At 35.9% G+C, this 23719-nt stretch overlaps 1 protein-coding gene across 2 annotated transcripts in view; it reads left to right on the top strand.

The window, feature by feature from the left end:
- The window catches only part of CDK19 (cyclin dependent kinase 19), a 230395-nt gene extending 207980 nt beyond the window's left edge, over positions 1-22415 (top strand). For both annotated transcript variants that reach the window (XM_044676702.1, XM_044676701.1), the window contains 7 exons: positions 8358-8501; positions 8688-8757; positions 12452-12524; positions 16007-16104; positions 17082-17160; positions 18297-18572; positions 22231-22415. In XM_044676702.1, coding sequence (XP_044532637.1) covers positions 8358-8501; positions 8688-8757; positions 12452-12524; positions 16007-16104; positions 17082-17160; positions 18297-18572; positions 22231-22362 — 872 coding nt within the window. In that variant the 3' untranslated portion in view covers positions 22363-22415. The remainder of the gene's footprint in view (positions 1-8357; positions 8502-8687; positions 8758-12451; positions 12525-16006; positions 16105-17081; positions 17161-18296; positions 18573-22230) is intronic.
- The last annotated feature ends 1304 nt before the right edge of the window (positions 22416-23719 follow it).

Raw genomic sequence — 23719 nt, 5'->3', positions numbered from 1 at the left:
TTAAAAATTATTACATCTTAGAGATACATCTTGGAGAGCTTTCTCTCCTTTAGTTACCTTGTAAATTGATTCCTTAAAGCCCTCATAGCCTTGTCATGTCAAAGCACAAACTTCTTTATGTGCACTTTGTCTAATCCAGCTGCTCTTCATGTCTTGGTTCTCTTTCTTGCTATTTTGTCATTTGCCCTGTTGCAATACCTATCCTCCTCTACTTCTTGCTTTTGGCTCCTACTCTGAATAGACTAATCAAATCAATACTACTATTACTTCTGAAAAGGGGGTGTAAGTTAGAACCCTATGGATCAATTCTGTGATTCCCTAAATCAAAAATTCCTTTTCTGGCTTCTAGCTCCTGCTATATGTTATCTTTCCTATTAGAATATAAGCCTTATGAAGGCAGAACTGCCTCACTTTTTTATTTGTATTCACTGTGCCAACATAATGCTTGGCATATAGTAATTCCTTGATAAATGCCTTTTCATCCATTAATTTCCATTTCCACGACTATAATGCTAGCTTCCCATTTGTGGTGGTTCCTTGTACTTAATGTATAGTAGTAGCTCAAATTATATCAGATAGTACCAAATTGGAAAAGCTTTGAGAATGGGCCATGTAATTGACTCACTCATGGACCAGCATACTTAATAAAGGCTCATCAAAAAAAGGTATTGGTTATCAAATAATGAATTTTCTATGGGGGATATATCAGCTCCTGAAGGATAGTTTACTAAGAGGTACAGAGCTTAAAACCTACATCCATAGAAGAAACACTTGCTTTAACCAAATCAGGAATCCTTTGAAGTATTTGAGGAAAAGCATATTCTGGTCCAGCTTAGGTTAAAAATGGTCTATTATTTTATCAGAGTGAGTAGAAAAATCTCTTACCCTGCGAACTAATCTGCTGATATGCTTCTTAGAACATAATCACATTTATCGCTTTGCCATACTATGAAGAAATTTAGATCTAGTCCATAATTTTGGGCAATCAATGTCCCAAGGAATATTGTTCTTATTGAAACTCATCCAGTGACCCTTTTTTTAGACCTACAAAGCAAACACAACAAACATTTTTTTTTTATTTTAAACCCTTAACTTCTGTGTATTGACTTATAGGTGGAAGAGTGGTAAGGGTAGGTAATGGGGGCCAAGTGACTTGCCCAGGGTCACACAGCTGGGAAGTGTCTGAGGCTGGATTTGAACCTAGGACCTCCCATCTCTAGGCCTGGCTCTCAATCCACTGAGCTACCCAGCTGCCCCCACAACAAACATTTTTTAAGGGCTTATTACATGCAAGATATACCATTCTTGGCATTTGGGATTCAAAGACAAATTATTTCCTATTTGTAAGGATAAATTTGTCACACACATAGGTGAATACATGTTAATTTGAGGAGGAAAGAGCACACAAAGAACATAATGAAGCTTTAAAGGAAAAGTAGAGAAAAGAAAAGAACCATTCCAAGCTTGGGAGTATGGCTAATATAAATGAAAGCAGGTGGGAAGTGTGATATAAGTAACTAATAGAATAAACGGACTGGATTACAGAGTTAATCAGTCAGTATTTATCAAGTGCCTACTATGTACCAGGCACTGTCCTAAGCAATGAGGATATAAAAAAGGCAAAAAACAAAACAAAACAAAACAAAACAAAAAGCAACCAAAAAACCCTGCCCTGAAAGAATTTATCATCTAATGGCAGAGCTTGGTTGCTCTGTGGATAGAGGCAAGCCTGGAGACAGGGGGTCCTGGGTTCAAACGTCTCAGATACTTCCTAACTGTATGACCCTGGGCCAAGTCACTTCACCCCCATTTACCTAGACCATACCACCCTTCTGCCCTACAACCAATACTTAGTATCAATTCTAAGACAAGGTAAGGGTTAAAAAAAATTACTGAGGGCGAGAATATGCAAACAAATTTATACAAACAAGCTTACATATAGGATAAATAGGATACAATCTACTGAGAAAGCACTTCCTAAGGATTAGGAAAGGCTCCCTGTGGAAGATTGGTTTTTAGCTGAGACTTAGAGGCCAAGGAAGCTAGGAGGTACAGATGAAGAGGGAGAGCATTCCAGGCATAGGCGGGACAGCCAGTGAAAATGCCTGAAAATCCCTGAAGCCAAGAGATGGAATGTCTTATTCTAGAAACATCAAAGAGTCCAATGTCACTGGATTGAAGAGTACTTGAAGTTGGGGAAACAGGAGGTGGGTTAGTATAAATTATAAGAAGACTGGAAAGATTAGGGGTAAGAAGGCAGGATATGAATGACTTTGAAAACTTTGGTGTTTATTGGGGAGATAGGGGTAGGGTAAGACCCACCCATTAAGAAAATCATTTTTGTCACATGAGTGAAGGGTGGACTGGAATGTAGAGAAAGACTTGTGGCAAGCAGACCATTGCTGTAGTCTAAGATGTGAGAAGAAAAAAGTCTACACCAGGATAGTGGCAATATCAGAGGATAAACGTGGGCATATTGGAGAGAGATATTCCAAAGACGAAATTGGCTGGCCTTGGCAACAGATTGCACGTGGAGGCCATGAAAGATGTGAGTTGAAGATAGCACCAATATTATGAGCCTAGGGGACTGAGGAAAGTGATGCCACTGATAGAGGAAATTTGGAAGTAGGAAGCATTTTTTGGGGGGGAAAGATAATGAGTTCCGTTTTTGGATATGATGAGTTTAAGATGTCTAAAGAACATCCAGTTTGAGATGTATGAGTTTAAGATGTCTAAAGAACATCCAGTTTGAGATGTTATGTACATTGAAGATATGAGCCTGGAGAACTGAAGAAAGGTTAGGGCTAGATAAGTAGATTTGATATTCATCAGCACAAAGGTGATAATTGAATTCTTGAAACTGATAAGCTCACTAAATGAAATTGTGTACAAAGAAAAGAGCCTAGGACAGTGCTGTGGGATACTGATTGTCAATAGGCATAACTTGGATGAAGATCCATCAAATTGTTAAATCTCAATTGGCCATATTTGGCCATTGAAAGAAAGTGTCAGAGTCACACTTAATAGTGGCAAAGGCAAAAGGGAGAAAGCTATTTGGTGATCAGGTATTAACTTTCTTAGGGCAGAACACTGTACAGTGAATAGAGTGCCAGGCCTGGATTCAGGAAGACTCATCTTCCTGAGTTCAAATCTGGCCTCAGATACTTGTGACCCTGGGCAAATCATTTAACCCTATTTGCCTCAGTTTCCTCATCTGTAAAAAGAACCAGAAAAGAAAATTATAAACCACAAGAAAAAAACAACTAAAAAACAAATGAACTTTCTTACCACAAGAAGACAAGCAGACTCAGGAACCAAGAAAGTCAGAATGGCTTAGTGCCTTGAGTTGATGTAAGTGATCATCATGGAGTTTAGTGATTAGAGAAATGGAAAGCCTTGGTCTTATATTTTTCCCTACAGTGCATGAAAGAGTGTTATTTAAAATGACAAACCAACAAATCTTTATTGAGCATCATTGTGCTAGACGCTATAAGTACCTACTATGCTCAAAGCATTTCTTAACACCTGGCTTCCTTGTGACCACTGGAGGAGAACGGGTTTTGGCTGATGAATACTCTAGACTAAGTTTATTTTTCAGTTTTTAATCTCAAATAGCTAATTAACAAGCCTCTTGATTTCTGGTAGAAGTTTGGTGGTCTACCTGTTTTAATGCAGTTCGTTAGCTAACGATGTTATTTTCCTGTACCTAAACAGAAGCAGACATAAAAATTACTTCCATATACCATAAGGTAGAGAAAATTAGAGTGATTCAGTTCAATACCCAGTTCTTCCCCAAGGTTCACAAACAATTCCTATTGTGATATACAATACCAATTTTAATGTTCAAATAGAAAGTTATAGCAATGAAAACATTTTGCCACAAGAAAAATATTTTTCATTATTTCTTCATACTTAACGCAAGCCTTTGTTTATATATTTTATATGTATAACATATTGCATTAAGAGGGCAGTCTTTGAATTGTTCTTGTAGTAGTGTCTGAATTGCCTACAAATGTGGTTGATTCATTTTCAGTTACCAAAGAGAAAATTAAGATACATATGCCAAGTGATTCACCAAGATTCTTTTAAATATTTTTATTAAAAAGGTTGAAACCCCTCCCTTTAAAACATTATTCATATCATTTTCATTGTCATTGAACCAAAACAATCTTTGCAACATAATAGGATATGTGTCCTTTTTAAGACACAAACTAAACAAATAAATATTCCCTCTCCCTTGCACCAAATAACATCACAGCTGAGGAGGGATATTTTATAAAGTGATTATATATAATTCTGTCCTACACATTTTTTCCAGCAAAATATGTCTAAGTGAACTTTGATCTTAATTGAAATAAAGCATGACTTGAATATTTCCAAAAGAGTTAAACTAATTGTGTTCAAGGTACTGTTTTGACACTAGAGATAAAACAAAAGCATAAAACAGTCCATGCTCTCACAGAGTTTATATCTTCTACTACTATAAAATACTTAACTGCCCTTGTTTTCATAATTTAAAAAAACTGTACTTATTATTATTCATGGACATATAATGTGTGTTTTTTACCACCAGGAAAGAAAGGTAAAGTCATTTCTCTGTGAATTACATGATTAGCCAGTTACTTTAGAACTTCTCTGTTTTTTGTCATGTATGCAAACATTTGAATTGCTAAAGAGATTTTGAAGCTTTCCTAAAAGGAAATGCCATTTTTCTGCATTATTTGCAATCTCTGTTTTCCTTTGGCCTCTGTTTTCAAGAATGTTATCAAAACTAAAAGTGTTAAAGAAATCGAAGTAAACTTTCCACTTTTTAGTTTGTGTCATTATTTCTGAAGTTATTAAAGGTTGAAATTGCACTAAGACTTTTGGAACACATTTATTTCAAAATTTAGTATTTAGAAATCTCATCCCAGAGAAACTTAGGTTAAGTAAGAATCTCTTTTTAAAAAATAAATCCACTTAATAAAATTTGATACTGAAATTAATGTCAGATTATATAATTTGAAATCTCAAATGTAGGATATTTTTTAGGTACCTATTATGAAAGTTCTTGGAACATCAAGAGAGTGAAATTTCAAGCCTAAGAAAAATGTCAGTGATTTGTAGGATAGGAAAGGGAAAAGATGCCACTGAGTCATGGCACTACTGATATGGCACCATGCCCAATTTGCCAAAGGATTTGCCACCGTTTTATCTTTTCTTCACCAAAAGTTTTAAAATCATATAATTTCAGAGTTGGAAGGGTCATTTCCAAAAAAGAATCCCTTCAACTACATTCCCAGTAAGTTAAAATCCATCTAGCTTCGTGATGGTGAACCTATGGCACAGTGCAGATGGCACCCTGTGGAGTCTGTGGTAAAGGTGATTCCCATGGTGGGGTTGGAGAGGAGCAAAGTGCACAGTGTGGCATAGAGCTGGAGGGGAGGGGAGTGCTCAGACCACTCTCTTCTCCCTCTCTATGGGTGCCTCTCATCGCCTATCCCTCTGCCCAACTGCCCAATGAGAGTGCTTCCTCCCTCCCCTGTCTGGGGTAAGGGGGGGCCACTTGGTCTCTTGGGAGGGGCATGGCATGACTCTTGGTCTGGGTCGGGGCGTGTTGGGCACATCAGTCCATCTGGAGGGTGGGGTGGGGTGGGGGTGGGGCCCAGTACTCTGTCTCTCAAAGGTTCCCCATCCCTGATCTAGCCTTTGCTTGAAGGCCTCCTAGTGAGGGAGAGCCTACACAGTGGCTTCTCTGGATTGAGCTTTTCTACCTAGGCATAACTGACTGCCAGAATGTTTTCCCTTACATTAATACAATATTGGCTACTTTCAATTTTGACTCATTGCTCCTAGTTCTGACCTCTGAAATGAACCCGAATAGTTTCCCTTTTACATGACAGCCCATTAAACCTTTGGATATAACTGCCACAACTCCCTTACATCTTCTCCAGAATAAGCATCATTAGTTTCCTTAACCATTCCTCATATCATAAGAACTCAAGACCTTTATTCTGGTCTTAGTTCTCTAGATGCTCTCCAGCTTGTCAAAATGCCCTTCCTAATAAGTGATGCTTAAAACACTCTCTGAGGGTTTTTTTTCTTCTTTTCTTTTTTTCCACTGGGAACATATCTCTTCTTAAAAATCAATATGGATTTCTTACATCATTTTAATAAAGCAAGCATATCATGATAATACATGTGTAACCCAAATCTAATTGCTTACCAACTCTGGGATTGGAGAGGGAAATCATTTAATTGCTGTTAAACTCAATTTTTTAGAAACAATTTATAACCAAACACACCCATATTAATCAATTAATTCTTAAAATTACATTGATAACTGATATTATTGGACCTGTATGGCCTGGTTATCTGTCAATTAACTAACCATTTAATAAAGCACCTGATTTGTGACAGTTCCTGTGCTGAGCATTGAGGATTCAAATATACAAATGAAATAATATATACCCTCAAGAAGTTTATATTCTATTGAAGAAGACATATGTGTGAATGTATATATACTAATACAAATATATGTGAATAGATTATATGAACATATTTCCATTTTAGACTCATGTCTTTATAACATTTACTAACTTTAGTCTTCCTTAGAAAAATAGTCCATCTTAATTTTTTAAAATAGGCAGCTTGATACCTTGTATTCCACATTCCCTCTCCTTCCCCAGCCCAGTTCTATGTAAATTCATTGATATCAGGAGCCTTACTTATTTCCTGGTATCCTTAGTCCTTATAGTATTGAATGTATTGTTTTCATTCACTGAAAGTTCTCAGTGTAATGTTCTTTATTGAGTGATAAATATTTCCTTCTCTAATAAGATGGTACCCGCCATTCCATTTCAAATGTAGAGTTTGCCCCTCTTAAAAAAAATTTTGCAAGAAGTAAAATGTTTCTTTGGTTCCCATTTGTGACCTCATTCAGCATTTTTATATTAAAATTTGCATGAATATATATTCATATTTTTTCATAAATCACCCAAAGGATGATTGTATATAATTTTTACTGAAGTTACTTTTTATAAATCATTCATGGGATGATTATACTTAACAATAGTGTGTCATCTCCACTTTAAATGGAGGCCAGACTTCTAGTAGCTCCCAACAGGAAGTTGGGATGATGCTTCTGAGCATCAAGAATAAATGTCACAAATCCTTTACACTATAGTTATATATGCCATAGACCCTCATTTAGAACTTTACTGATTATGAAGATAAATTTGAATTGTATTAGAAATAACAAGCTAGTAGAAAGTTGTTAGAGTGAAAGTTAATTCTTGGAGGTGAGAAATAGGAGGCCTGAAAGAATAGACACAATTCTTCATTCGTTAAAATTCATAACAAAGACTGAAATATCCAGAAAAGGTTATCTGGGGGGAAATGACTTATGGAATACCCTAGGCCTCAAATTTAAGTTTTGAATACTTTTATGTTACTTTTCATAATGAAACATTTGTTTGTTTCAAATGATATATAATAGAACATTACAAATAATTTAAAATTAGGATTTATTTTCATTTAAGCTAGTGAATCTGCCATATAGACTAGATTACTCTTTGCTTTTGATGTTACTTAGCTAGCATTTGGACCTGTAAACTTGAGAAAGCTGAAGTTAATCTTTTCAGATATAAGTTGTATTTTATCTAGATATTTTGCATAAATCATTCTGCTTGTTTAGATTCAAAAGAACTGTAATAAATACTTCTTTATCACTATATATTTGATTGCTTTGAAGGAATAACTCAACTGTATCTGGAGTTTTTGTTTCATAGTATCATATGGTAGGGCATTATGCTCTTTTTTTTATTATTTGGATATCTTGTTTGACTAAATTGTCAGTGGTGCTCGAAAAGACTTTCTCTGTGTCCATGGAATACATTATTGAAAGAGTTCTGTGAGCAAAAATAACTTTAGCTAGAAATTTACAAATATATTTTGTTTGACTTTTGATCTGGAATGTGGTGATATAGCCATGTTAGGAGCAATGCCAGCATTCAATTACGTTGCTCTTTCAAATTCTCAAATCATCTCATTTTATCTTCATTATAATAACTTTATGTGATAGGAGCTCTAATTAGCCACATTTTACAAATAAGGAATTCCAGGCTCAGAAAGGTTAAGTGATCTTTCCAGGCTCATATAGCCAGTATCCAAGGTAGGAATTGAAACCAGGTCTTTCTGACTTCAAGACCAGCATGATCTCCACTGTACAACACTGACTCTTGTATTTAATATACTTTTTTCAATTACATAATGAAGTTACTGAATTAAATATGTAGAGTGTAATTGTTCTGTGATAAAGAGAAATTAAGCAAATGGATTACAATAAATGCATTTAACTTGTTTTTATTCCCTCACAGATATATGGGCAATTGGTTGCATATTTGCTGAACTATTGACTTCAGAACCTATTTTTCACTGTCGTCAGGAAGATATCAAAACAAGCAATCCTTTTCATCATGATCAACTAGATCGTATTTTTAGTGTCATGGGATTCCCTGCAGGTGATTTGTTCTTAATTTAGGAAACGTGTATAATATATATATTTTATTTTCAAATATAATTGTGAACTTTTAAAAAAGATAATTGTATATTAAGATCCAAAAACTAATGATGTTTTGAGGAAGTATAAGCCATAATATCTCTTCTATAACAATCTATTTATTATTATACCTTTTTTCTTTTGTAAGATAAAGACTGGGAAGATATTAGAAAAATGCCAGAATATCCCACACTTCAAAAAGACTTTAGAAGAACAACGTAAGTATTTTTATGTAGACTCTAACCAGGACAAGAGTCCCAATGGGAACATTTAAAACTTTTTTTAAAAATCATGCTTTTTTTGTATGTGTGAATCACTGTTTGATATGCAATACTTATGGAAAAGATGACTTCAAAGAAAGGAAAAAATTCTAGATATACAACAGATAGGATCTTCATAAGGGATCTTGGGTAATTTGAATATTTTTTCTACTTTAGTATAATAAAGCTCTGACTTCAAGGCCACATTATTATTTTCCCCTTAACTCCTACCTTCTAATTTCCCTTTTACTATAGAGAACAATCCTTATAGTTTCCCAGGCTCACAAATTAAGAGTCATCCTTATTCTTCACTGTCTCCTACTTCTCAGTATCAGAACCTTTGCCATAACCTGTCATTTTTACCTTTGCATCATCTCTCAAATGTACCCCTTCTCTCCTCTGACACTACCACCATTGTGAAGAAAACCTTATTATCACATTACACCTGAATTAGTAAAATAGTTTTCTGGTGGGTCTGCCTGCCTCAAGTCCATTTTCCAATTCGGTTAAAGTGATTTTCCTAAAGTGTAAGTCTAACCATATTACCCTCTCCCTACGCAATAAACTCTAGTGACTTCTTATTGCCTCTAGGAACAAATACAAAATGCTGTTTTGCATTCAAATTCCTTCATAACCTAATCCCCTCCTACCTTTCCAGTCTCCTTTTTCCTTACTTTTCAATTTTCTTCATTTCAGAGATTCTAGACTCTTAGCTGTTCCATAAACAAGAAACTCCATCTCTTTACTTGGGGCATTTTCTCTGGCTGTCCCCCATGCCTGGAATGGTCTCTCTCCTCCACTCCAACTGACTACCAACCTCCCTGGCATCCTTTTAAGTTGCAGCTAAAATCCCAACTTTTACAGGAAGCCTTTCTCAGCTTCCTTAATTCTAGTTCCTTCTCTCTATTACTTTTTTCCTATTTACCCTGTTTATAGCTTATTTATACATATTTGTTAGTTGTGTCTGCCATTCTTTGAGGGTAGGGGCTGTATTTTGCCTCTTTTGTATCCAGTACTTAGCACATTGCCTGGTGATAGAAGACATTTAAAAAATATTTGTTGATTCCTTGATCCCTTTATGACAATTTATCAAATTTCTGTGTGAAATTCTTATCATCAGTACCATTTCCTCATCTGTTTTCCTGCATTTGGTATCTATAACTTGTTTAAAGAGGTCTATTTAGAGTTCTTTCAAATTCATGAAATATCTTTTCCTTCTAGTTTTGTATTCATTTGATATTGACTATAAGAATTTGGTAGTCTGACTGCATTTATACAGATAGCTTCCATATCAGTAGCAAGTTACTTCCTATCTGTTAAATTTTATTAAGAGTGTGGAATATGTGTAAGTACCAGTTCTGAAACATTGTGGCTGTGTGACCATGGGCAAGTCACTTAACTTCTGAGGGCACCTGGTAACTTTCTAAGGCTCTTAAGTTGCAGAAAAGTGCTCCTCAAAGTGAGCTTTCTACACCAATGAAATTGTAACTCTACCCCTCACCTATTAAAAAAAAAAAAAATCAGTGGTCACCATGCCCAGCTGCTTCTGGTTCTTATCTCAAGGAAGAATTTCTTTCATAAGGTATAGATTCAAAGCTTGTCTTCAGTTTCCACTTTGGGCCTTTCCTTGTTCTTCTGAACCATGTTTCTTCACTGTTGTTGCCTATATACACCTTTCCATTAGAATATCAAAGAATGTATTTTAAAAAAACTTGTCAAGTTTTTATTAAGTAGAAGTTCTCTAACTCTTCAATATGGTGTTTAAGCCACAATTTTTTTCCAGGCATCTTTTTAAAAATACTTATCATTGCCTTGTTCTTGCCTTTCTCTCTTAGAGCTATTACTAAGAAAGTAGGGGTTAGAAAAAAAAAATACTCATCATAAGCACAGTAGTAAATGATCAAATGTGCCCGGGAAATAATTTTTCTTATTGTCTTTGGAGACATAAAATAAACCTGACCATTTCTTTCATTTGTCTGTCCAAGGAGAGACGGTTCTAATGTTACTTCTAAGACAGAAGAACAGCAAAGACTAGCAAACAGGGTTAAGTGACTTTCCCAGAGCCACACAGCTAGAAAGTGTCTAAGGGCAGATTGCAACCCAAGACCTCTCATTTCCAGGCCTTACTCTATCCACTGAGCACTTAGTTGCCTAGACTAAGGATCTCTTGAAGTCCCTTCCAGTTTTAAGATCCTTAAAAGGAAGAAAATACTTATAAAAGAAATCAGCTACTTTTAATGTCTTGCCAAAATGTCAACTTGAATCATCTAATTGGAGCTTAAAATGAAAGCAGGAAGGGAAATGGCTCAATTAACTTTAAAGAATTAAATATGTTCAATTAAGCAAGACCCAAAACAACTTTCAAAGGACAAATAAGTGTAAGTAATAAAGGTGTTTTTACTGTCATTAACTGTCCTTTTACTCTGTATCCCTATAGCAACATTCTTGCCATATAAGCAAACCTAGAAGGTAAAAGAAACTACAGTTAAATGAAAGGGTAGTTCATGAGTTCTCCTTATGTAGACAAATAAAGGAACTGGCCACGTTTATTTTATTGTGCCTCAATAAACAGGAAAAAGCTTTATTTCATAAAAGTATTGGGTTATATTGTATTGCTTTGCTCATGATAAATAATTTTGAAAGATCTCTGACAGAGTTAACTGTAACTTATGTACCACGTTCATGTGGTATTAAGAATCTACTTTAGAAAAAATTTAAAGGATAAAAATGCCTTAACAAGAGGGAATTCTAGCAACAAGTCTGGTAAACACAGACCTGGAATTTGCAAATTGGTCAGCTGAACTTTGATAATCAGAGATGATTCAAGCGTTTTATTGAGCACCTAGTATAAGCTAGGCACTGGGTTAAGTACTAGGAATACAAAGAAATGACAAAAATAACCGTTACTCTCAAGGAGTTAACATTTTGTAAATCAATCCAGTTTTCCAGTAAACATTTACTTAGTTGTCTTTTATGTGCCAGACATTGTATTATGATTACAACAAATGAAAAAGAAAGTCTCAGGCCTCAAGGGGCTCCCAGTCTAAAGGGGTAGACAGTACACAAAAGGAGGCAGGAAAGCAAGGGGGAGTTGAAGGATCAAGAGAAGTGGAAGGAGCACCAGAGGGATATTTTGTTCCATGGACTTGAGACTAGGCAGGGGAGAAGATGCAAAATGGAGTAAAGAGACCCAATTTCCATATTTTTTAAAGGGAAGGCATTGACAGGAGTTTGGTACTCCTCCTTCCAATCAGAGTGAAAAAACCTGACCTGACTAGAAGTTGAACAACAAGAGACCTCAGCAATAACAATCCACTAGTCCCTTTGTTAGGGGAGAAAATATGAAACCCAAATTAGTGAAGATGTCCAGGGAAAGAGGAGGTCCAACATGAGGACCAAGGAAATGTGGGTATTTGCCACCTCTTCTTTAGCCCCAATTCCTCCATCCCAGCCCCCCTACATTTAGTCATTGACCAGATAAAATTATTTTATTGAATATATCTACGCATAAGAAAAGCAGCCTTGAGATCCACCATTAAAAGGAAAAGTATGTGAGGCAGAGGTAAAGTACATGTTACTTCTTTCTTATGATTGATTTTTTAAATCAGACTTCTATTACTATTGAATTGTATGTTTTACTGTAATTTTTCAGGTATGCCAATAGTAGCCTCATAAAATACATGGAAAAACACAAAGTCAAGCCTGACAGCAAAGTTTTCCTTTTGGTAAGTTCATCTCTTTAAAACATAATTTATCAGGGAAAAAATTACTACTGGCTAAAAATTTCATGAGTTAGAAGCAAATTTTATATTGTTATTAATATTTAATATTTTATTGAAGAATTTACAGTCTTTTACAATTTTAAACTTCCTTTTAAGAAAATGTATCATTATAGTAGAAAACTATGGTTTTGTAGCAATACAGAGGTGACATAGAAAAATGGAGAACGCTTTTCTTCTTTTCCCCTTGTCACCACCTTCAGTTGTGGAACTCAGTCCTTGGTAAACTTTGAATCTCACTTATATAGATGTCTAATCATCAACAAGAGCTTGTTTTTACTAATCATTGAATCTGTAGCACATTACATTAAAAGTTCTGAAGTTTTTCTTACCAATTACTTTATTACATTCTTAACTACAATAACTTAGGTGCCATTCAGATGTAAAATGAGAATAAATATAGCACCTATTTCAAAGGGTTGCTGTGAGGATCAAATAAAATCATATTTGTAAAGTGCTTAATTCTGTGCCTGACACACAGTTGGTGCTGCATAATAGCAAATTCTCTTCCCTTCTGCTTTCCTCTTACTATTTCTTGAAAATTCCTTCCTCTTCACCTCAAAATTTGTCTGTATCTTTTCTCTATCTCTTCCATTGACTCCTTTTCCTTCTTGGAGAAAAACAGCCCTCCCCTTCTTTTCTAAGGTTGTTCACTAGACCTCATTCTGTCTCATCTCTTTGAGCACCTGTCTTCATTGGCAGTCTTCTTATATACTTCTTATGTCTCCCTCTTTCAAACTCCCCATCTGCTCATATTTCCTCAGCCTAAAACCTTCCCAAGCCCTGCTTATACCTTCCAGTTAGTGTCCTGTCTCCATTCCTTCATCTACTAAGTGTTTAAAAATATATATTTTTATTTTTATGTATATATTTATATACTCACTGCTTCTGTTCCCCCCATTTATACTTATCTTTGCAATTTGATTTCCATCATCCTACTTTATTGAAACTGCTTCTTTACTTTATAATTATTCAATCTAATGGTCTTCCCTCCTCCCATTTCTTATCCTTTCTTGTCTCTTTGAGACAGTATAGAGTAGTGGGTAGAGGAAGACCTGGTTTCAAATCCTGTCCCAGATACTTTCTAACTGTGTGACTCTGGGGAAATCATTTGACCTCTCTGTCTCAGTTTCCTCATCTGTAAAATGTGAGGTTGGCCTGATGTCCTCTGAAAGTCCCCTCCAGCTTTAAATCTATGATTCTGTAGTTTGTTATAGTTGATTCTGTTGAATACTTTTTCTTTGAAAAAATGTTTCTAATAGATTTCCTTTTAAGGTCTTAATCAACAAGCAGTAATTCAATGCTTCTTATGTGCCTGGCCCTGGGATATAAAGACAAAAATGAAAGTTGCTGCCCTCAAAAGTTCACATTCCATCAGGGAAAACAACATATACATACAAAAAAGTATATGCAACACATACACAAAATGAAGTATTTATATTTATAAAGGGAGGCACTAGTGGCTGTAGGGTGGAAAGGTCTCATGCTGGAGTGAGAATTTGATCTGAACCTTAAGAAATTAGGGGTCCCAAAAGGTAGAAGTGAAGAGAAAGTTCACTCCAGGCATATTGACAGCCTTTGCAAAGGAACAGCAGAAACTGGAGATGAAATGGCTTGTGGGAAAAACCACCAGACAGCCAGTTTCACTGGACTACAAAATACATGAAGGGGGACTAATGGGAAATGAGGGTAGAAAGAGAGTGTGGTTCTGGGTTGTGAAGGATTTTAAATATCAAACAAAGGAATTTTACTTTGATTTGATTCCAAGGCAATAAGGGAACCACTTTGTGTTTATTGGAATTTATTCAGTTTGTAGTTTATTGAAAGGCCATGATGTGGTAAGGCCTGTGTTGGGAAATAACATTTTGATAGTGTGGTGTGAAAGATAGATGAGGGGAAAGATGAGGCAGGGATATTCATTAGGGACTGTTGAATGGTAGAGGTGAGAAAGAAAGAGAGACTAACCAGAGAACTAAATAGCATTAGATGTTTTGATCATTCCTTTCTTCTCTCCTCCATTAGCTCCTCTTCTTCTTCTTGCTTCTTACATGTGGCATTGCTCTTTTTGCAACTCATCTCTCTTTTTTTCCTGTATTTGCTGGTGGTATTATTGATCTCTGTAGCATAAGCCTTCACTTCTGTGTAGACCCTTGTCTCCCAAGTCTCTGTCTAGCTTGGGTCTACCTCCTGATGGTATTTTAAAGTGTCTCTTATGGCCTCAGACACTTCCCAGCTGTGTGACCCTGGGCAAGTCACTTGACCCCCATTGCCCACCCTTACTACTCTTCCACCTAGGAGCCAATACACAGAAGTTAAGGGTTTAAAAAAAAATAAAGTGTCTCTTAAATATTCCCATCCTGGCTATCCAGCTACCCCTCAAACTCAACAAAACTGGCTCCTTTTCTTGACTTTCCTGTATATTAATTGCATTGGTAGTCCTCCTAGTCACCTTGAATTAAAACAAGATCCTCATTGTCCATTCCTGTATTCCATTTCCTACTGCCTCCCTAGTTCAGGTTCTATTTCTTGATTAGTTAACACTTATTTTTCATTTCCTCTCATTTGGGGCATCCTAAATGAACTTTCCCTAAATCTCTCCCCTTCTATCTTAAACTAGAAGCTCAATGAGAATAACAGTTGTTTTATTCCCTTGTATATATAACACCATGCCCTGTGTACTTCGAATAAATAATGTTTGAATTTAATTTTATTTATTCTCAAGTCATCTCTGAGGGTGCCAGAGAACACAGGATCTAGAACACAGGATCATAGATTGGCAGTTAGAAGAGACTTCAAGAGCCATCTAGTCCAACCATTTTCTTTTACAGATGAGGAAAGTGAAGCCTGAAGAGCTTAAGTAATTTGCCCAAGGTCATACAAGTAGCAAGTGTTAGAGGATGAATTTGAATCTCTGACTTTAGGTGCCCTTTTCTCTTAAAAATTTTTTTTGCCGTACTACATATTTTGACAAAGAAATTCTGAATTTGTTTCTAATAACTGCCATCAATAGGAAATGATATAGATTAAAGTCCTCCAATTGCTGATTTTTTTTTAAACCCTTATCTTCTGTCTTGGAGTCAATACTGTATATTGGCTCCAAGGCAAAAGAGTAGTAAGGGCTAGGGAATGGGTGTTAAGTGACTTGCCCAGGATCACACAGCTAGGAAGTGTCTGCGGTCAGATTTGAACCCAGGACCTCTTGTCTCTAGGTCTGACTCTCAATCCACTGAGCCACCCAGCTGCCCCCCAATTACTGATTTCTGCCTCTTGTATATCCACATTATAAAAATGATTCCTGCTCATGATAAAATGATACTTGCTTGTTCTTTCTATCTGTCTGTCTGTCTCCTTAGGCCTTATGATATAAATCATATTTTATTTATAAATATTAATTTCCTAAATTATCTATTCCTTTCATGTCCCTGTAGCTTCAGAAACTTCTTACTATGGACCCCACAAAGAGAATTACCTCAGAACAAGCATTGCAGGATCCTTATTTCCAAGAGGATCCCCTACCTACATCAGAGTATGTATCCCACCCCACATCTTTCTGCCTTTTTTTTTAAACTATTGATAAAACGTGAAGAATTCGTGCTTGAAAACAAAGGGTCTTCTCCTAAATTTACATTAGAAAGAGAAAAATAATTTGAGGTTCCGAGTCCCCCTTCCCAGAAAAGCCAAAACGGGTTTCAGTAAGTTGTGAACCAGCACAGGTTTAGAGTGAGAAAAACTTTTAACAAGTAACTAAGAGGGGATGTTCAGTTCTAAGACTTGGAACTGCAGCTAAGAGACAAGTGATCTCTTCTGGTTCCCTTAGCTCAACCAGGAGCTAATAAGCCAGCAAAGGAATATAGAATTAGAAACTCGTGCTGCATGTTCAGTCCCTTAAGCCACACAGTACGTCATCATCATTGTCATGTCATACCCACTGAAGTAATTTTATGCGCTGATTTCAGAAATAGAACAAATAACTTTTAGAGAGAAATTTGTTTCAGTTGTTTAGGCAAATTTATATTCAGATTTCACTGTTAAAAAATAAAGATATGGGGCAGCTGGGTAGCTCAGTGGAGTGAGAGTCAGGCCTAGAGACGGGAGGTCCTAGGTTCAAACCTGGCCTCAGCCACTTCCCAGCTGTGTGACCCTGGGCAAGTCACTTGACCCCCATTGCCCACCCTTACCAATCTTCCACCTATGAGAAAATACACCGAAGTACAAGAGTTTAAAAAAAAAAAAAAGATATTTTCACTGTAGTAAGGTTTAAGATCAAAGATGGCAACTTAATACTAAAATAACATGCAAGTAGCCATACTTGTACTTTTGCTTATTTAGAGTGGTTTTGTCCTAGAAGGTACCCAGATAGTATTGGCAGACTGGAATTAAACAGACATAAATAGAAATGTAGGAAGGATGAGCAGCCACATGACATTATTGCATTCCCAAGAGTTGAAAATTTAGAGTTTTGAAAAATAATGCATGATTGTTTGTTTTATGATATTTTTCCAGTGTGTTTGCAGGCTGTCAGATTCCATATCCCAAACGAGAATTTCTTAATGAGGATGAACCTGAAGAAAAAGGTGACAAGGTACAGATTACATGGGATAATTTAGTCTTTGGGGGGGGGGGCGGGGGTCCCATTCTTTTCTTCTCCCTACTCCATACAACTTTGCCCAGACAGCTAGTGATAAAGGAAGAGGAAATATAATTATGACACTTAGCTATAAAGGAATATGTTTTCTTCAGATCTCAGGGAAGTCTGGGGACTGTAAGATATAACCACAAGTCCAAAATACAATAAAAAAACTTAGAGATTCTGACTATTGTTTTATTATTAGCTATGTCTGAGTGACTGATTTATTTTCTTAACATTACTACAACCTTCTCTTTCTTTTTCAATATCCTTACTTTCTGTCTCAGTAACAACTCTTAAGACAAAAAAGTAAGAATTAGGCAAATTGAGTGACTTGTCAAGGATTATACAACTAGGAAGTATCTGAGGCCAGATTTGAACCTAGGTCCTCTCAACTCCAGGCCCTGTACTTTATCGACTGAGCCACCTGGCTGCCCCTACTATCTTCTTTAAAAACAACCTTTTTTAAGCAGCTTACATTCTATTCTTTCTTTGCTTTTGTCTCCTTGAATACTTCCAAGGTAAAGATGGAAGAGTCAGTACAAGATTAATTTCATATTATTATGTACTTTGGGATAGTAGTACTTAAAAATCCCAACCAGTGGAACATGCCCAATTGAAAGATTTTGCTATAACCTAAATAGATCTCTGTTGGGAAATGAATCCAGTACCTTGCTCAACACATTTCATTCCACTGTTCTTCAATCATTCCCATTAGATCTGTAGGAGTAAAAATGAATGAAATACTCCAGATAATTTTAAATTAAAGGATTTAATAACAAAAATTAGAGGGAAAGGGATTCCTTCAGTCAAGTGAGTAAAGCACAGAGCCAGAGACTCACACCTGCCACACTTTAACCAAAGCAAAGCCCAAAAAGAGCCCTGCAATGTGGGTCTCAGCCAAATTTATCTCCCAAGCCCTGTACATCAAATGAGGATGTACTTAAAAGGATGCTGGGAATGTAGCTCAGGTGTGGCAAAGTTTCCACCTGCACAGATCTGACAAGGAGAAGTATCATTTGGAAACTCATGTAACAAAGATTTACTTACCATACTCGGGTTTTATATACTGTCTTTTGATTTTCTTTAAGAATCAGCAGCAGCAGAATCAGCATCAGCAACAAACAGCACCTCAACAGCCACAGCAGGCAGCACCACCGCCACCACCACCACAGCCGCAGCAGCAGCAGCAACAAAACAACACTCAGACAAATGGAACAGCAGCAGGAGCAGGAGGAGGGGGTACTGGGGCAGGGCTCCAGCACAGCCAAGACTCAGGCCTTAATCCAGTGCCTCCAAATAAGAAACCACGGCTAGGTCCTTCAGGCACTAACTCAGGCGGGCCTGTCATGCCTTCTGAATATCAGGTATTAGCTTGCACCTTTTACCAATTATGTAATTTGTAGAATGACTGAAATATTAATTTTAGATCATTTTGGGAGTTACTTATTTTCTGTATAGTTTTCATCCGTATTTTTTGTTTTTAATATAACTTAGATTTTCCCTATATCTTTTCCCCTTCTTCCCTTCCATAGAGTCATCCCTTAAAGAATTTTTTTTAAAAGAAGAAAAGTCATTAAAACAATACACTGAAAAAAATTTGATGTTACATATAGTATTTTCATCCATGACTCCTCCCTCCTTCAACTTCCCCTTCCGCTTTGCAAAGGCATAAGGCAGAGGTATTCTCGTCGCTCTTTTTTTCGGACCCAAGCTTCTATTTTGTAATTTTGCAACATTTAATTTTGTTTGTTTTATGGTTATTCTTTCCCTTTGCATTGATGTTATCATTGTATATACTGTTTTCCTAGCTACTGCTACTTCATATACTTTATATTATTTCATATATATCTTTCATTGCTTCTTGGTTTTCATCATATTTGTCATTTCTTACAGCACAGTAATGTAATTCTATTGAATTAATATATGCCTAGCAATGGAGGCTCTTAAGCCAGAAAGTATGAGTATTTTAGCCACTAAACTAAGTAAGTAGTTAATTAAGCAAATTAACAGGGTTTCAAAATGATTTCTAGAACGGTAGTACTCATAGCTTCACCAACAATGCACTAGTGTTCTTGTTGTAAGGGTGACCATACAGTCTACCAGATTGAGTATCCCCACCAGTTGGACATATTTTTTACATGGAAATAAAAGTTAGATTACCATGTTCAGTATTATTCCAAAAATTAATTACCTGTTGTGATTTAACTCTTTTTATTCAGTAATCAAGAAGTGAGACAAAATATCCCCTTGGTTGTTTGTATCTACTTTTGATCAGGGAATAAACAAAATAAGCATATAAGACAAAGAAAGGAAGAAAATGCCTCTTTACTTTGGGCAAAATAATGTGAACAGATTTTCTTTTATTAGGAGACAATAAGAGCTAACCATTATATGGGAGAAAAAGCAATTCAGACTTATAAATCTGAAGATATAACTATTATGAGTAGATGGAATTTTGAGAGAAAGAAAACCTTTCAGAGTAGCAATAAGATAAAAAAAAAGGTAGAGCATAAAGGAACCCTGTGGGGTGGTGGTAGATGACAAAGTTAAAGAACACAGCCCTGCAGGAAAAAGAAGTGTGTTTTTGGAAGGACTTGGAGGAATGGGAGATAGATAAGTCGTATCTAAAACTGAAATTATAGGGAGAGTTCTTTCCTGCTGGAACTAAGATCATCAGTTAGGAGATAAGGGACTATCATGAAGAGATGAAAATCAGGAAAGAAATAGTAAATGGCTTGCTTACTTTCAGACTCTCCATTTTTGAAATTTTCAGCACACTTATTTGTTTCCCCACAATAATCTTTACTGAAAATTGCAGAGATTCAATGCAAGTAAAACTGTAGTACCTATATTTTGTATCACACCTTTCCTAGCTGTGTGATCCTAAGCAAGTCATTTAACCACCATTGCCTAGTCCTTACTACTCTTCTGCCTTGGAACCAATACACAGTAATGATTCTAATATGGAAGGTAAGGATTTAAAAAAAAAAAAAAGAAAAGAAAAGAATTTATCTTCACACCTAAACCTGAAATTTATCATGAGCACAACTTTATTATGCAGTAAATTTAAGAGTGATTGCTTATCTTTTGCAAATAGTATAAATAGCAGCAGTCCTTGCTTTAGAGTTAAAAGAACTTAAATTCTAGACTCAACTGTCACAAATTCTCTAGGTAATACACAAAATAAGAAGAGAAAAAAAATTAAGAGAGTTACCCTGGTAACATTATTAATAAGGCTAGAGGTGGAATTTGAATTCATCTCTTAGGATTTGAAGCCAGTTCTCTTTTTCTGCAGTGGCTGTTTCCTGTTTCAAATGATTGACTCCAAGGTCCTGATCTAATTTAATTGATTTATTTTTTCCCCCTTTAACACAAAAGTCAGAGGCTTCCCATATCTTTTCAGGGAGCCTGTATCTTTATTTTAGTTTGTGCTCTAATTGTACTATGAATTAACCTTTGGGAATAGCTCAGCAATGAGTTGTGGGCTGGTATAGTCAGTACTTGTAATTCAGGCTCTGGCATTTACTTAGTAGTTAAAAGGATACGTATCCTTGAAATTATTGCCCTTAAGGCACAAAGGATCATATTGAAATCTCATATGCTACTAAGTCACATCCTAACAGAAATTGTCATTAGTGTCTTGTGAATAGAAATAATTATGTGCATTTTTATAATAAATTACAGAATAAAATAGTATAGTTAAAATTTCAATGTTGCTAAAAGTATTTTCCCACACCACGTTGTTATAGTTATATAATTGAAGGGGAGGGGGGAGTAGAAAGGGTTGTCAGATTGTTTTTCACCAAGACTGTTTTATTGCACTGTTGTTTTGGTTCATTTATTATAAATCAAGTTTGACAACTAGTGTTGAACACTAGTAAAAGAACCTCCTTACCTATTCTTCTCTCCTTCATCCCTCAATGACACTTCAAGGTATTCTATATTTCTTAACTCCAAGCTCCAGTTTTTCTGTGTACAATGTTTTGCTTCTAAGTTACATAACAGAAACTATCCCTCTAATCAAAGTCTCCTTGGAACCAATAACACCTTTTTCCTACAGTCATTTAACACATCTGCCCCTTTTTTCTTCAGTTATTTTCTGTCATGTGTGATTCTTCATGATCCTTTTTGGGGTTTCTTGGCAAATATCCTAGAATGGTTTGCCATTTCCTTCTCCAACTCATTTTACAGATGAGAGAACTGAGGCAAACAGGGTTAAGTGACTTATCCAAGGTCACATAGTTTGTATGTGTCTAAAGCTGGATTTAAACTCAGGGATCTGATTCCAGGCCTGATGCTTTATCTACTGAGCCACCTAGCTGCCCATCAAACTATAATCTGTTCTTTATTTACAGGTGATTTTTTTCCTTTTTTTATTATTCTTTTCTCATTAAAATGATAGGATTATGAGAGATTATCAAATAAAATAACATGACATTTAACAATATGACTACATATTATGTAATGTTATAAACTTAATATGCTTGATGGCATCACATATGAATCTTTTTCTTAAGGTCATTTATCTGAGAAAGGAAGTTGCAGTATCTCTAAATGTAGCCTAAACTTCATCATTTCTCCTTTTGCCATCTTTTCCCAACATTCTTTTTTGGCATTACAAACTTAAAGATACTGATGGCACCAACCTGCCTGTATCTCCAAAACCTGCTCATGATATAGATTGCTAGTCATGACTTTGCCTCATATCCTAACTCTGAGACACTTTGACAGCAAAATTTTACATTATTAGTATTCATAGTGCAGCCACTGCAGCTGAAGAGACAAATGTTGATGGTACTGGGAATATGGTAGTAGTGTCATTTGGTTCTGGAATCAAACAGACTTCTTCTTTGAACAACTTTATTTTACTTATTTCTCTCTGAACTAGAACCCTAAAAGCCTAATAATGAAAAGCGCTCTCTCTGTCTCTCTGTCTGTCTCAATCTCCCCCTTTTTATAGTCATTATACTTACCATTGTGAACCATTCAGTCCCTCTGACAATTTCCTTGTCCTTTTTATAGCACTCCAGTTCACGCCTGAGTTACCAAAGCAATGTTCAGGGATCGTCTCAGTCCCAGAGTACCCTGGGCTATTCCACATCATCTCAGCAGAGCTCCCAGTACCATACTGCTCACCAGGCTCACCGATACTGAGAAATCCAGCAGACTCCCCTCAGCATAGAATGAATGAACCAAAAGTCGAAAGGCTCCAGCAATATGAAGGTCACAGTGAGAAGAACCAAAAATGAAACTGTGATACAGATGGAAGATTCTTAAGTACATGAGAAGAACTTTATTGACTGAATGTTTTGCGGTGGACTCATCACCCTTCTTTATTAGCTTAAAGAAGGTCCTTGTGAAGTTTCCCAGCTCCCTTCCCTTGCATGTGTTCCATTGTGGTTACTCTGATAAAAAATGTCTGATCTAAACCCAGCACTTAACTTTTCTAACCTTCAGCATTGTTTTGAAGGATTCCTGGTGCACCTTTCTCATGCTGTAGCAATCGTCTTGATTTAATCTTTTCAAAGCTCTTTAATAGACTTTTAATGTTTTGGAATTGGAATTTCAGCTGTATATAGTTTTATACTAAGCAATTTGGTTCAACAACACAGGTAAAATGCACCTTTTTAAAGCACTAACTGTTGTTTTCACAGGATGTTACTGCTTTGCTCACGGACGTCCTGAACAGAACATTTTAACTGTTCTGGAGTACTTACTGATTGTTTTTATTAGTCTAGTTTTCAGGGAAGGTATGTTAAAGGGAGGGGGAAGAGGAAAACCCACAATAGAAAAACATTCTAGGTCCTTGTAGCTAATATGCTTCAGACTAGCAAACTGAACAAGCAGTTAAGGGATTGCAGTTGATACGTATGTTAATCATTCATATGGAGCCCAATTTGTAGAATCATCATCTTGTTCCATATAGTTTTAAATAATTGTGTCATGATTTTCATCTATCTCTAAGGCATCCTTTAATATAGCTAAGACCACCTTAACAGAGGTTTCATAATTTCGGTGGAATGTAGTTCTCCGCACATTCATACCAGCCAGCAAGAAAAACAGTTTAACTACATAAGAATTTCATTAGAAAAGGAGTGAATGTTGATTAAAGGATGCATTACCTAACCTTTCAAAGGAAAATTTTTCATACTTATTGTATATAGAGTTGGCTTCTATAAAAACTTATCCATTTCTTTAGTTTTGACCAGCTTGCATAAATAGCTTAAGTAATCAAAGTTAACCAAATAAATGCATACAAGCTAACCTTTAAAATATAAATTTGATGATTCCCATTCATTTTTGCATTAGATATAAAGTAACTATTTCAAAAGCATGTTAAAACATCTAGTTTTTTCATATTTAAGATAAGTATTGTGTATACATAATAGTGCTGTTGTTGATGCAACTTTGTATTAAGAGGCTTTACATTGCACTAAAATATTTCTTTTGCCACTAGGAGAAAACTTTATGAGTGTGCCTAAAATCTATAGGCAGATGAGTGTAAGTCTAT

The sequence above is a fragment of the Gracilinanus agilis genome, chromosome 4 (genome assembly GCF_016433145.1).
Source record: "Gracilinanus agilis isolate LMUSP501 chromosome 4, AgileGrace, whole genome shotgun sequence".
Lineage (NCBI taxonomy): Eukaryota > Metazoa > Chordata > Mammalia > Didelphimorphia > Didelphidae > Gracilinanus > Gracilinanus agilis.
Note: the sequence above shows the minus strand (reverse complement) of the source record. Positions and strands in the feature narration are given on the sequence as shown.